This window comes from Gavia stellata, chromosome 2, assembly GCF_030936135.1.
Source record: "Gavia stellata isolate bGavSte3 chromosome 2, bGavSte3.hap2, whole genome shotgun sequence".
In the NCBI taxonomy this organism is placed as follows: Eukaryota; Metazoa; Chordata; class Aves; order Gaviiformes; family Gaviidae; genus Gavia; species Gavia stellata.
This window is the reverse complement of record NC_082595.1, coordinates 9,038,637-9,054,638: the sequence shown is the minus strand read 5'-3', so window position 1 is coordinate 9,054,638 and position 16,002 is coordinate 9,038,637. Positions and strand designations below refer to the sequence as shown.

The 16,002-nt window shown below is 39.0% G+C and overlaps 1 protein-coding gene across 1 annotated transcript in view; it reads right to left on the bottom strand.

The window, feature by feature from the left end:
- USH2A (usherin) overlaps positions 1 to 16,002 on the bottom strand; it is a 388,501-nt gene that overhangs the window by 135,423 nt on the left and 237,076 nt on the right. Inside the window, exons 39-40 of the mRNA XM_059835821.1 lie at positions 1,828 to 1,978; positions 1,512 to 1,654 (exon numbers count right to left, since the gene is read on the bottom strand). Of these exons, the coding sequence (XP_059691804.1) occupies positions 1,512 to 1,654; positions 1,828 to 1,978 (294 nt within the window). The remainder of the gene's footprint in view (positions 1 to 1,511; positions 1,655 to 1,827; positions 1,979 to 16,002) is intronic.

Sequence of the window (16,002 nt, the reverse complement as noted above, 5' to 3'; positions counted from 1 at the left end):
AATATTTGCATTTAGACCACAAATGTAGATAAGTTTAATAATATTGTATCCACTTTTGATAACAAACAATTACAATAAAGGAATTTAATCTCAACGAAGATTTTCACACATAGATAACGCATCTCTGGTATGTAAAGACCAAGTTCAGAACCTATTTTGATTAGGTAATTACTTATAGGTAATGTGTTCATAGAAGCATTTATACCTTTGGAGCTTAAATGGATTTATCAGATAAATTTCTGTTGTGAATTATTTGCTCAGCTTCAAAGAAAAATGTTTTACAATTGTGGGAACACATGTTTTCTTCTGGGTGTTTTCTCGAGATAGACAGTTATCCATTTAGAGAGGGGACTAAAGTGAACTGGAGTCACCAGCACTGAATATTTGCTACAACAACTGCATATAAGCATCAGGTTAAACTTATGGTCTGAAATGCAGATCTCATATCAGTGTAAAACAGAGTATGACCACAAGGCACTTTGGTGGCAAGGCGGGGAAAACAACATAGTAATGAAACCAGTAATGAAACACCCCACACTCTCCCCCGCCTTTTCCTGCTCAGAATTACTTACTTTCTTACTAAGCAAGATATAACAGGAAAAATCTCTTTAGAAAATACTTAATTTATCTAAAATTTTGTACAATGGGGTTATCCATTACTGATTTTAAAAAAAAAGAAGCAAAGAATGTATTTGAAAACACCAGATTTTTCCAAAAAGTGTACTATTAAACATCCTGCTACATTGTAAGAGAAAAATAATACCTCAGTTTCTTAAAAAAAGCTGGAAATTATGTATTTTGTATATGTATTATGTACAACAAGCTCAAGTTTTGTCATATGTTTCTGCTTAAGGTGCAAAATCCTGCCCTGCCAACTAAATGACTGTACCTATATGGTGATACCTTTTTGTTAAATCAAGGGACTATTGAACAAATTACGTGGAGTGAGTCTGCAGAACGTAGAACCATTAATGAGGAAAGTGATGGGGCTGGCAATGACAAACACAATTTCAGACCAGTAGATCACCACTTTGAATTAACAAAGATCACTTGGAATGAAAAGTTCTGTTCAGCTGTGGTGCAGCTTAGCTATTCTCAACACAAAGATAAGACAACTGTCATATACTATTAACTTCAACTTATTTTCTTTGATATGACTGAAATCAGAATCAAGTCCCTGAATATAAAGGAATACCACTTGCAAAGCTGTACTTACCACTGTATCTTAAACTAACCACATATGAACACATATGCGTGGAGAGATATTACATAAAGAAATAGGATACTACTTCACAAAAGATGTATTTAAATATTCATGTTTTATGAAAATCTAAGACAACAGATACTTGATCCCTTAGGAGTTATTATTGCAAGTTAATATTCAGGAAGGAAACACATTATTGCTATTTAACTGAGAAAGCTAGATAACCGAAAGAAATTACGTGCAATGGCAGCTGAACTGTTATTTATATTTTCTGCTAAAGGGAGTTAAATAAGATCGGACTGCTTACTGTCCTCTGCTGTAATCATTGAAGTCCAGTTGCTATAAGCATTGCCATAACCATTGGAGGCAACCACTCTCATCTCATACTCAGTGTACGGCTGAAGATCTCCGACCCTGTGTTGTAAGGAAGCAGTAGGGCTGGAAAGCAAACTGCAAAGAAAAGCAGCATGAGTTACATCATTAAACATCTCAGCGCCTAAAGAAAGACTAAAACACTACATGTCTTGTAATAAAACCAGCCACCCTAAAGGTGAGCCATGTTCAAAGACAACAGGACTTTTCTTGCTCAGCAGTTGGTGGTGGCCTTGCTATGGTCTGCGTACTCTAAAATGTCACCAGCAGAATGCCTCCGCCGCATCTGGAGTCGGTAGCTGGGCGCGCCTGGGGCGTTGTTGCGAACTGGTGTAGACCAGACAACCTGAAGACTGGTCGGAGTGGCAGATGAAAGCCTTGGAGGCATCACACCATCTGGAGCTGTCGAAAAACATGGATGAATTAGAGCAGAGAAAACCACGGAGAACATATGCCGGGTGGAAACAAAATGCTCCATATACTGGAAAAACTGTTCCTCAGGATCAACAGCAATGTTAACATGGTCCATTTAGTTTAACATTTTCGCTACTGAACAATGCTATTTCTTTATTTTCTTCTTTCCAATACAGTTACATGAATATCACTTTGCTAAAAACAAACCTCCAAACACCAGAAATAATTCAGAAGCAACATATTCTCTACCACCTGTTCAAATATTATCTACTTCTCCTTGTGCCCAGCTCTGCCACCCTGAGAAGTTAAAGAAATGCTCACAGAAATGTTACCCAGCAAGAGTAATACTGATCAGACTTTTTACCATTCAGATACCTTCTCACCCTTATAAATTAATAATAATTTTAAAAGAAAACAGCAGAAATTTTAAGGGAGAAAAGGTCTGTAGGTAGAAATCAAAATAGATTCACTGAAGTCTCAGTCTCTACCCCACTGTTTTGTTAAGGAAATTAATTTTTATGAAGTCCAGGAACTGCAGGTCAAAATCTGTCAGTAATGATACCACCAATGACCTTTAACTGCTGGAAATTTCACTGCACACAGTAAAAAGAACTATGCCAATTCGCACCCATGAGTTTATGGTTTTGGTTTTTTCTTTAAGAAGGAAACAATCTATTGAAGAAGCTTTCTGTAAACACATCTGGAACTTTTATATATAATGCATGTCTGTAGCCATAGCTCTGTGTCTCTTTACCAGAGAGTTAAAATATTGGAAAGTTACTGCCTTTGTCATTTAAACTCTTGTATAATAGTTTTGCTTTTCATGGTCCAGTAGTTACCGTTTTCTTCTTTCTTTGGTCTTTCCAACAGAAATTTTTTGTTGCTGTTATTTTCTTCCTTCTCTCTATTGTAAAAAACAGTCTTACAGATCTGTAACTTAAGGTGTAGTTGTAAGGCTTGGGGCATAAGTTGTAAGATGAGTGAACTGTATTTTACAGTAAGCTTTATGACTTTCATTTACCGCCTATATATGAGGTGGTTACTAAGAGAAAAGTACCAGACTTTGTGTTACGGTGTCTGAATCATTCTCTCTCTGAAACAGATGAAAGGATGGCATTGGCTCAGGAAAAAAAAAAAAAGTTAAAGTCATCCGTCATATACAATAGTTTTTATTTATACTGACATATGTACAGAGATATGTGAACTAGCAGCTGGCTGTTTTACTCTGATTATACGTACTTATGACTGAAGAACTTCAAAATTCTTCAGCTCCAGCTTCAAATTGTATTACATAGAAAGGCACACGACATGGCTTACTCCAATCTAGAGACTTTTTCTCTTTCCCTTAAGTTCAAGGTCTGCCAGTTCTCGTAAGAAATTTTTACTAAAAGCTGGCTGCTGGGGTACCTGAGTTATTACCAGGTATTTTACTTCGGAGAATTGGCCCCTAGCCCTGCAACGCTCCTGCTTTCTTCAAGACAAAATGATGTGGAACAGGGTCTCCAGCTTCCCTCACTCCCTTCTCCTCCTCCCTGCTAGTGTGGAAAAGACAACATAGAATTTTTGGGCTTGAGACAGGCCGGCTGCCTTTGGATGCTCCCTCCTGCTGCTGTTATCTAGACCTAGGCAATAAGGCTCCAGTAAATCCTAAATAAACTTGAAATCTTCCTGTTTCCAAATCCAGGAGATGTCTGAGACTAAGGTAATTCATGGTCTGCAAATCCCTTGCCAACAACTTCAAGGCCAATCAAGAGCTTGTAAGCATCTCAACTCAGAGGGAAGAAGATGGCTGATTTAACTTGAACAGGCCCCAACACCCCTCCAGCTGAGCCATCAAAAACAAGCATCTGCACACCAAATGCCTCTGTATGTGAATTAAATTCCACTCTCACAGTAAAATGGAGAACATGTATTTACCTCACTTAACATTGTTCTGTTTAGCAGCAACATAACTAATGTTGGACTTAAGTTGTGCAATAAGGGGGTTTAAATCTTATGGATGTAAAGTACAGTACTCACAGATAATCATGAATTATTTTGGCATCCCTTTATGAAGTGATTCCTGAAGTTGTTAGCAGGCAAACTCAGCCAGCATGAGAAAGATGGCACAAATAATGTAAAAACTTTTATTAGAGGGTTTTATAGAATCATAGAACCCTTTAGGTTGGAAAAGACCTTTAAGATCATCAAGTCCAACCGTAAACCTAACATTGCCAAGTCCACCACTAAACCATGTCCCTAAGTGCCTCATCCACGTGTCTTTTAAATACCTCCAGGGATGGTGACTCCACCACCTCCCTGGGCAGCCTGTTCCAATGCTTCTCCACTCTCTCAGGAAAGAAATTTTTCCTAATATCTAGCCTGAACCTCCCCTGGCGCAACTTGAGGCCATTTCCTCTAGTCCTGTCACTAGTCACTTGGGAGAAGAGACCAACACCCACCTCTCTGCAACCCCCTTTCAGGTAGTTGTAGAGAGCGATAAGGTCTCCCCTCAGCCTCCTCTTCTCCAGACTGAACAACCCCAGTTCCCTCAGCCGCTCCTCATCAGACTTGTGCTCCAGACCCCTCACCAGCTTCGTCGCCTTTCTCTGGACACGGCTCCAGCACCTCAATGTCCTGTAAAGTGTTTTCACAAGCTGACACTAACAGAAAGACTCAATATCCCTTCAAATTAGGGTACTACCTCATTTAAAACTGAACTGTCTGTAGCGTAAAATTCACCAGTTGTTTAAGTGCACACAGAAATTCTACACAGCAAAAAAAGCTACATCTGAAAGGGACTCTAATTAGCTGAGCTGTAATTTGGCCAGGAAGCCAAAGTTCGCATTGTTATTGAGGAGGCAGTGTAAGCAACTCACTGAGGAGGCAAAAGTGTTAAATTTATTTCCAGTTCCGTCAGGACACATCACTTCACCTTTGTCTTTCATTTCTCAATCTGTTAAATGGAGATAATAATACTTATCCTTCTTTGTAAAGCTCTCTGAGATCTACAAAGTAAAAGCTCTGATTAAGCTTTATGTATGTATAGTGGTGGTTATTATAGCGATACAGGAATGTTCATCAAAAAACAAAGATGTAGCTGTCTAAATGTCAATAACAATTCACAGTGCGGATGTTATTTTAATGGCGTAGGTAATCTCAGCTAAATGTTCAAATCTCTTCTACCAACAAAAGCACAGCATAGGGAAGAGTAGAAAATTTGGACAAATCTTTTCTGTGAAAGTCGACTGACCTGTAGAACAAGCCTAGCCGACTACTTTCAAACCAACATGTTAGAATATACAGCAAATTTATTTAATCTGGAAGACCTCCTATAGCTTGCAGAGAATGTTCTCAGCTATGCACTAGCGAGTGTCCTCAGCTATGTGCTTCCAAAGGAACGGGGCAGGAGGGTACAACAAAGAAATTGTCAAGTCTCTGCTGAGTCATAATGAGAAAGGTGCTCTATTAAACTAATCACACTTTGATCATTAAAACTACAGAGCACTTCCCCCCCAAAAAATGGTAATTCTAAATTGCACACAAAACATCTTTGACTATTTCAGACACTCCTCATCACCAAGGTCTTCAGTGTAACATTTCCCTCAGCTTAACCCTTTTTATCCAATCCATATTCCCGAGAGACTCCTTACTACCCAAGTAATAACTGGCAACCAGCAATAATTCTACTGTGAATTTCTCAACAGAAGAGCCATGTATCTATCAGCTTGATATATCGTCTTTAAGATGCAATGTTGCTCAAAAAGCTTCCCTCAAGCTTTAATATGACCCTCAGGGGGCAACCACTCTACTTGCAACCTACTGAATCAACATCTAGCCCAGTAAATCCTTACTTAGCAGGGCAGAAAGTCATTCTTGGTATATGAAGAGACTACAAAGGCAGAATAAAATATTTAATCAGATGTCAATTTTAATCAAAGAATTAATAAACAGGACTGCAAAATAATAAAAACTGAAGACTATTTCAAGCTGACAACGGTACATTGTGTTACAGATACTTGGGTACATGCAGATGTGTAAAGAAAGATCTGATCCCTGCTCGGCCACTAACGTGCTAAGCAGCCTTTGAAAAGTGTTTCAACTTCTTGTCTCAATTTCCTTATCTTAAACAACATATGCAGTAGTAGTCAGCTTTGTAAGTATTTGTTTATTTTAGGACAGCAAGCATTGTGTTAAATTATTGTGCTTAATTGTTTACTCCATGTTGAAAGCCTATTTTTCTGAGAGGTATTCATTATATTTATCATAAGGATAGCTCTGAAATTTAAATTTTCTGAAAGCAGAAGACTTTAAGAAGGATTATTAAAAGTGAACTATCATTAGGACAATAAATTATTTAATTATAAAAGTGTCTTCACTATTAATCTTTAATAAGAGGAAGAAAAACCAGTAGAGCTCAATTTGATATCTATCAAACTGGTGTAAACTCACACCAACTTTGAAGTGAAGTGACACCAGTTTTAACAGTGATCAGATATAGTAGGACTGCTGTATCCATAATATCTGCAGATAGGCAGCTAGAAGAGTTTGGAGTTATGTAAATGTAACTCTATGATTTGCCACATCTACATGTGTAAAATATTTAGCACAGATGATGCATCTTATCAAAATATTTTTCATACACATGTATGCAAATGATGACTGCAGGTATTTAACTACAGAGAAAGAAAATAGGCTCTCCACAGTTTGTGCCATAACAGCACACTCTCACTCTTTTCCAGGTTCAATTCACAAACCCCATTTCTTTATCTCATCGCAGTGGTTGTTTAGATACTCCTGATTCATTTTCTATTTTAGGTGCCCGTACTGAGATCATCTCATTATAGCACTTTTTATGGCAATATGTTCTGCACGTTGACATTTGTTTCTCCTGATTTTCCGAGGTACGCCTGTTATCTAGTTGTTTGCTCAGCCCAAATAATTCCAGTCATTGCACTCTCCATAATTCTCAACATGGCCATGTGTTTTTGTTTCATTTAACTGAAAGACAGGCCATGATGCTGGGCCATATGTCATCACTAGAAGGGCATGCTAGTTATAAACCTTTATCTATTGGCAAAGCAGAAGATTGCTTTTTTTGTTTCTTATCTTCACAGGTTCATTGACGTTTACTCCAGTTTGGTTTTTAACCCTCTTTTCCCAGTTGTCTTTCCTATTCAGTGTATAGCAAATACACACAGTTGTTCTTGATTTTTCACTTTATATATATGTTCAACCATGTTGTTTTCCACCTATTCAATGCCTGAAGAATGCATAGAGTATTCTTGGATTTTCTTTTTAATTTTATAATTGCACTGATATATGTTTTCAGTTACAGATATAGCTCCATCTACTATATACATATACCAGGGACAATGCACCCCTTACTCATCACACATCCATGCACGTTGGAACATACAATGTGAAAGGTCCATGGTGGCCTTCTCGATTGTCCCTTTCTGGCACATGGGGCTTGGGAAAAAAGGAAGCTGCACTATGGGAAAAAGCAAGTAAAGAGACATAAAGGAGTAGCTTAAAGCCTCCATAAACTTCCCAGTAAATCCAAACCTGTTCACACCTCATGTTCGTGAAATCTTCTTTTCAGAAGTATAACATAAACAGGGTACAGAAATATCTTGTTCTCTCTTCATGATCTATCCTGTTTTATATGTCTGATCTCTGCTATAACAGTAATTTCATTTGAAAAGGAGTGGTTTTGTAAATCTTTTCACTTTTAGCATTAATCTTTAATGTTACTTGTACTTGTGAGGCACAATATCAGTTGGAAAAATGAAAATAAAAAGTTTGAATAATCTAAAATTTATCTTTATCTGGATTGAGTGTGTAAGCTCTAACTGCAAATTTTCCTCCACTTGCATTATTTGGTATTCCAAGCTGCAGAATACAATTTTAGTAGGGCTCTGAAAATCAACTCAGGCTTTACTCCATGATCTGCAGACTTGAAGTTTAAGACAATTGTCTTTTGAAATCCCACAGCAGGCTTACTTATTCCTCATTAATATTGCTCTGGCAAAAAAACAAAATCAGACCTCCCCCTCCTTTTAATGAACTTTTCCTCATGTACAACCTCAACATCCACAATCCAGATATGAGTCTCAAGTAAAAATATGTGTAAGAGATGCCACTTTCCTAAGTGTTATATTTTACTGAGGTCAACACCATAAAAATGTCTTACAGATTTGTCAGCTTTACCTTTATACAAGTAACCTGCCTCATGCTAGATAGAAGTTTATCCGTGTTACTCAGCGAGAACTTTGTTAAACTCTGAAAGCTACAAAGGAATGCCAATAAGCAATTAGCTGAATGATTAATGATTTTAATACCTGTAATAAAGACATTGGATGGAATTTATAACTGCCCAGTAAAACTAATTATTCATCAGACTGTTTAAAAGGCTGCCTAGCCAATAACTATCATATCACAAAATTAATTTTAAAAAAAATGCTATGAGGAAAAAACATAAGGTTTGGTATTACAAAATCAGGCAGAAACCACAATTAAACAAACAGCTCCTGTGGGTTAGTTGTGACTCTGGTTCCTGCAAAATGAAATACCTCTGTGAAGTAGCTTTGGGAAACTACCAGAGCTACCTCTTTTTACTTAGTGGAACAGATACGGCATGAGCAGAGGGAACAAAATCCTGTCTATCTTCATGCAATAGCTTCAGCTTCCTGCATGAAGCAGCATTAGAGCTGAATTTCAGGACTTTAAGCATCAGTTATATATGCCTAAATGTACAGACTGGAGAACAATGCAGGTTTGCACATAAATTAGATCTGCAATAGGATTATCTGTAGTTATTGTTAATCCATAAATTTATCTGCAGTACATAAAGGATGGTGTGAAATACTACCATTTCTGGTGGAATCCAAGCTTGAGAGTGTCCATAAATAGAAAATGGATCCAACAAGATGACAGATCAGCTGGTGTTAGGGAGCCACTAAGCACAGTGGGTGGTGCAGTCTTGTTATATCTTGAATCTCCTACAGGTATCTGCGAGATCCAGGTCACTGGACTACCTTTTGGCCATGAAACAACTGAAGCCATAACAGACATTTCCCCCCTCAAATTCTTTCCTTATTTGCAGAAAGAGGAGGAAAAGAGGTTTCCTCAAAATTTCTGCTCCTAGTAATCCAGGCAACACTGAGCTGGATTTGGTTTGCAGCTGTTAATTAACTTTATGCCATATGTGGCAATCACAAAAACCCCTTGTCTCATTGTCAGTGTCTTCTTATAGTGAAAATGGAAGGCAGGTGTTGAGAAAGAAGAAAGTGATTCTTCCCACCTACAGCTGTTGTCCCTGTCACAGAATCACAGAATCACAGAATCACTACGGTTGGAAAAGACCTGTAAGATCATCAAGTCCAACCTGAAAAAAAAAAAAAAAAAAAAAAAAAAAAAGAAGAGAGAAAAAAAAAAGCAAAAAAAAAAGCCAACCACCACACAACAACAACAAGCCACAACACACCAAAAACCAACCCACCCAACACCACACAGCACCATGTCCATCAAGCTACATGCCACAATGCCACATCCACACGCTCCTTGAATACCTCCAGGGAGGGTGACTCTACCACCTCCCTGGGCAGCCTATTCCAATGTTTCACTACTCTCTCAGTAAAGAACTTTTTCCTAATATCCAGCCTGAACCTCCCCTGGCGCAACTTGAGGCCATTTCCTCTTGTCCTGTCACTTGTCACTTGGGAGAAGAGACCAACACCCACCTCTCTGCAACCCCCTTTCAGGTAGTTGTAGAGAGCGATAAGGTCTCCCCTCAGCCTCCTCTTCTCCAGGCTGAACAACCCCAGTTCCCTCAGCCGCTCCTCTAAGACTTGTGTTCCAGACCCCTCACCAGCTTCGTCGCCCTTCTCTGGACACGCTCCAGCACCTCCATGTCTTTCTTGTAGTGAGGGGCCCAAAACTGAACACAGTATTCGAGGTGCGGCCTCACCAGCGCCGAGTACAGAGGCACGATCACCTCCCTGCTCCTGCTGGCCACACCATTTCTGATACAAGCCAGGATGCCGTTGGCCTTCTTGGCCACCTGGGCACACTGCTGGCTCATATTCAGCCGGCTGTCGATCAACACCCCCAGGTCCTTTTCTGCGGGGCAGCTTTCCAGCCACTCATCCCCAAGCCTGTAGCGTTGCCTGGGGTTGTTGTGGCCAAAGTGTAGAACCCGGCACTTGGCCTTATTGAACTTCATCCAGTTGGCCTGGGCCCATCGATCCAGCCTGTCCAGATCCCTCTGCAGAGCCTTCCTACCCTCAAGCAGATCAACACTCCCGCCCAACTTGGTGTCGTCTGCAAACTTGCTGAGGGAGCACTCTATCCCCTCATCCAGATCATCAATGAAGACATTAAACAAGACCGGTCCCAAAACTGAGCCCTGGGGGACTCCGCTTGTGACCGGCCGCCAGCTGGATTTCACCCCATTCACCACAACTCTCTGGGCTCGGCCATCCAGCCAGTTTTTTACCCAGCGAAGAGTGTACCTGTCTAAACCACGGGCCGCCAGCTTCTCTAGGAGAATACTGTGGGGAACAGTGTCAAAGGCTTTGCTGAAGCCCAGGTAGACAACATCAACAGCCTTCCCCTCATCCACTAGGCGGGTCACCTGGTCATAGAAGGAGATCAGGTTGGTCAAGCAGGACCTGCCTTTCATGAACCCGTGCTGGCTTGGCCTGATCCCTTGGTTATCCTGCACGTGTCCCGTGAGCGCCCTCAATATGAGCCTCTCCATAACCTTCCCCGGCACCGAGGTCAGGCTGACAGGCCTGTAGTTCCCCGGATCCTCCTTCCGACCCTTCTTGTAGATGGGCGTCACGTTGGCAAGCCTCCAGTCGTCCGGGACCTCCCCCGTTGACCAGGACTGTTGATAAATGATGGAGAGCGGCTTGGCAAGCTCCTCCGCCAGCTCCCTCAGCACCCTTGGGTGGATGCCATCAGGCCCCATAGACTTATGAGTGTCCAGGTGGCATAGCAGGTCGTTAACTGCTTCCTCCTGGATCATGGGGAGCCTATTTTGCTCTCCATCCCTGTCATCCAGCTCAGGGAGACTGATACCCTGAGGATACCTGGTCTGGCTGTTAAAGACTGAGACTGTCCCTCTCATCTCCTCCAAAGACAGCATGAGCAGAAAGTCTGACTCTCCGGCATGCCTGGAGGTGACCAGCTCTCTGTTGTGGCTCTGCCAAACCACTGCACCCCTTCAAGCTGCCACCTCTTCTCCTTCCCCTTCTGTAACAGAAAAATGTGCATTTACACTGCCACATTTCCAGTGGCATTTACATGTTGTTTTGAAACAAATACTATATAGTACTATGATTTATAAATAGAGAGAACATTTAGAAAAAGAGAATCAGTACTGTTGAATAGTAAAAGTAAAATCTTAGTTATAAATGAGGAAAAAGAATCACCTTACTTTTAACTAAAATTACCCATTCTTTATACCTATAAATAAACCATTTTTCACAGCAGACTCACATATTAAAGGATCAGATGACTTAATCATTATTGGGAACTGCAAGGTTGCAAAGACCAAGGCACTGCCTCCTTGGGTGTGAGTACATTTGGATAGCTCAGCTGAAGATGTGCCATCGTTAATATATCTCATTACAGCTTTGGTTTTGGTTCTAGTCTCCTGATGGTACTGATATAAACCAATACTAAAGCTACAAACATAGCTGGTCTTGTGTTTCAGATTTTGTGATGTGTTCATGGTTCAATGGTTCATGGTTCAATTGTGTTCCCACAATCGCTGTTCATACACCTTTGTTTTCTGCAAGGAGCTTGCAGAGTTTCCAAAAGCTTTTGTATATTCTAACTTGCCTAATCTTCTGAAATATATCTTTATGTAATATATGTATATGACATATGAGAAAAGCAACTAGTTCTTGGATATTTTGTTCATATATCAAAAAGCACCATAGGAATGCAGTAGGGAATACGTTGTCAAAGAAACCACAGAATTTTATCTTCTCATTTCCTATTTTCTCTAAGGTGTAGGTGCTTATCACAACAATATCGAAGTGTCTTCTATGTCAATGCACCAAAATAAATATATTCCCAATGAAAGTCATGAAGGAAATTCAGAAATTGGGAATATACAAAATCTCATAAACTTTACAAACTCTAACCTCACAGACTGGGGGTCTCCTCTTTGCTTGCAAGAAGTGTTGTTCACCTAAAGACAGTGGAAGTCATGCCCTTAAAATACCGAGGATGTAATTCTTTGAAAATTTACCTCTTATAGTTCAACCAAGTGTCTTCTAAAATTTTGGTCCCTGGAAGTCTTTTTCAGTAGCAACCATACAACCTCACAAACAGAAGTTTAAAAAAAAAAAAAAAAAAAATCATTTACTACTTTTCTCCAATCTTCAAGCTATTAAAAAGCATATTATCTTTCCTGTTCACCTGAGTTGGACAAGGCTGAAAACAAAAATATCAAAGCAACAATACTTATTAAACAGAAGCTCTGGTTTGTGTGTTATCTTAACCCGGTTCTCAATTCACTCTAAGGCATTCAAAGCATATAGCCTTTGAAGTAGCCCATACTCTCTAGTTTTCTTCTGAAAAGTACAGCATATGTCAGGTTCAGACAAAATACCAAAAATGACTGTATATTTTATTAAAAGCCTATTTTTTCCTCTCTCTTTCTTTTTAACAAAAGTCTAATTTAGTTGTTGTTCCCTTAGGTACAAAGTACACAGTTCATAATTCATTTGATATAAAATGTCAGTTTAGATTTTTGCACTTCTTTGATAAATGAGAAAAAACATGTACATTTCAATTTCCTTCTACGAGGTTTTAGTAGCAGAAGCCCCCCTCCCATTGTGCTTCTCAAAGACCTTTGTGTTAAATTAAACATCAAGATTCAGAAACTGTAGGGAATGATATTTCCAAGACATACAGTACAAATATATGAGACTGGGAAAAAAGGTAATGATTTTTCCTACCAGTAAAGTGATCTCTCCCAAAGAGCATCTTTGATCCTTGAATTAGTTCTCAGTTATAATTTAATATATCAAAACTGTCAGCAGCTTTCCTTACATTTAGATGTAAAGTGATATAGTCAGCTCCACAAAGAGCAAAATACAACATTCAGGGGCTTGCTCCCCTCCCAACATGTGCTTGTGACTCTAAAGTCCATCAATATTAATCAGGAAAATTTGTGTACATCAAAGGAGATGGCAGAGAATTAATTTAATTGTATCTGTCATCATTAACAGTATGGAGTGTTTTTTCCTATATAAGCAAATCCTGCCATTGATCAACATGCAGAACTCTCAGGGGGGTAATCTGCACAATGGCAAAGAGCAGAATCAAAAATTTAGTTCTGGACATAAAACTATTATAATTAGGAAAATAAAAGCAAAACACTGTATATTATTCTCTTATGTAACACATGAGGCTGAGGCCGACAAATCTAAACTATCACATTTCCAGAGTAAACAAGAATTCTTATCACTTCGCAAAATTGCCAACTGCAATGCTATGGCTGTCACTTCATGTTACAGTCTAGTTCAACAGCTGCAGGATCAATAAATTAAGCTGTATTAGAAAATAGCAATAAGATCACATTCTGATGCTCGTGCTGAGTATCAGCACTGATGAACAACATACATCCAGATCCAAAAATGCCCAGAACTCAGGACCTGCTCCTCTTGCCCCCTTTGCTGCTGAATTGTACACTGCCTCACCCTGACCAGAGAAGTGCCTTTAGCCCTAGGTCACAATAGTACCTGCTCTGTCTTCTCCCCCAGTAAATAAGACCTTTTTTTTTTTTTCCACAGCAGTAGAGTTTCGGCAGGACAGATGGGCAGTATTCTGCCTTCCTTGCTTATGAACCCAGAGATTAGTATGCTGCCCAGCAAGTGGGAGATGGGAATGTTAGTCACTTTAGGATGAATAATCCAGATCTCCTTTTTTCAACCAGTGCTCTAACAGAGATAAGTTATGACAGAATATGAAAGGTGACACCTCCGTTCCACCTAACTGTGGCAAAAATTCCTAACTGTTTTTATGGATTGGTCCCCCACTAAAAATAGCATTTCAATTGACAGAAATATGATCCAGGTGTTATCCGCTGAAGCAAAATATTTAATATTTAAGGTGAATAAAAAGCAATTCAGACAAGCCTATTCACACATGGAAATAATCCATGCAAAATATACAGTTGACTTATCTGATGAATAGGGTAAAAGGATTACAACCTTTTATACCCAACCCATCCACACAGGAATGTTCATACAGTATTATTAAGTAGCTACTCATCAGTTGATGTCCTGTTCTAGATACTTTTAACAAATAAACGATGTATACAGATTAAGTCTTGTCTTCGTTTCCTCAGATAATGCTGAAGAACACAAAAATCCACTGGAATTGGTGGAAGTGTGTCAATATACAACAATGAATGATCTGTTCCCAAGTACTTTTACTGAAAAGACCTTGGCTACTGTCTTCTTGTTCAAAATCGGGTAGCCTAGTTGATTAAAAGTCTTGCTAACACCATTCAAACCCAAGCCAGGCTGACCATGTTTTGCCCTAAATGCCACAAGACACGTCACAGCATTTACTCCAGTCTGCATATACAATTTGCCATATTTTGAGGTAAAGGAAATACTTTGGGAATGCTCATTCTCTACAATGCAGATTTTCTTCTATTGTCTGACAAAAAGTAAAGAGGCAGGGAAAACTTCCGCTCCTTTACTCATTTTTAAAACATAGACTGAAAAGGCTAAATCTTCATCACAGAAAATTTACAGCTGCTTAATTCAGATTACAACCATCAGGAACATCCTGTTGAATTTTTTGGACAGCACTATCAATTTCTTACGAATAACCCTCTCAAAGAGGCTTCTTAGTATGTAAGAGCAGTCACAACTTTGGTGGAAGGAAAAATAGAGAAAAGAGAAGTATTCTTTCTTCATATAATGCCATCTCTTCACTCATTCAACTTATTTTCTTTCTATGTGTTCTATTAAAGCTGTTTAGATAATCTAAAATCAGACAACCTGAATTCATGTATTTTCTACGTACAGAGTGGCCATATTCAGCTATGGTGACGCCTTTCATGGAGAGGCAATCCCCCAGACTAAGCTGAGGGACAAGAAGAGAGGCTGACAAACTTTCTGACATGTATGTTATACTTTTCAGCACGAGGATGAATATAAAAATCTCTTTTACTTTTCCTTGCTAATAAATGCCTGTCTTTCTGTCGATCTGTAAAATGGGAATAACAATCTTCAGTCACTTCAGAAGCCTACTGGAAAGCTGAATTAGCAAATATTTGTAAAAATGATAAAAATAAATCTGTCAGTATACAAATAGTAAGAATTAATGTAATTCAATACCAGATTACCCACTGTAACATGAAATACATTAATTCCCTTTCTCTCTTATTTTACTAACCTGGAATTAATCTAGTGCATCGTATTTCTTTGTCAGAAAACTAAATAAGACCTGCATACAGATCCAAAATAAAAAAGACAAAAATCCAGCACGTATGCATAAACATGCATGTACTAACATATCACATATATTTGTGTGATATCATATACATATTTGTGTGTGTGCATCTGTACGTGTGTGCAGACACAAAGATAAATGTTCAGAAAAGCACAGTGAGGAAAAACTGTCAAATGTCAGGAATCACTAAGGGCTATAGACTCTTATAGTCGCCTTTGCTGTAAGAAAGAGGGTAGCATACAACAACACTGCATTATAGGCACACCAGCAGAGGAATGGTGATTCTAATGACTGATTCTCACTCAACTTCCCTTTTCTCTCCCTTTCTGTCTTTATAGAGAAGCTTATTTCTCCTTAGGTACTCAGTCAACTAGCCCAAAGATAACTGCATAGATGTTACATAATGAGGAGCACTTTACTAGGAAAAAGTAGGGAAAAATCAAACTTAAAACACCACCAGAACAAATAATTAACTATGTGGAGGAAAAATATTTTAATTCTGCAAAGTGTTTTAAGAATTCAGATACAAAGTTTAAGATATT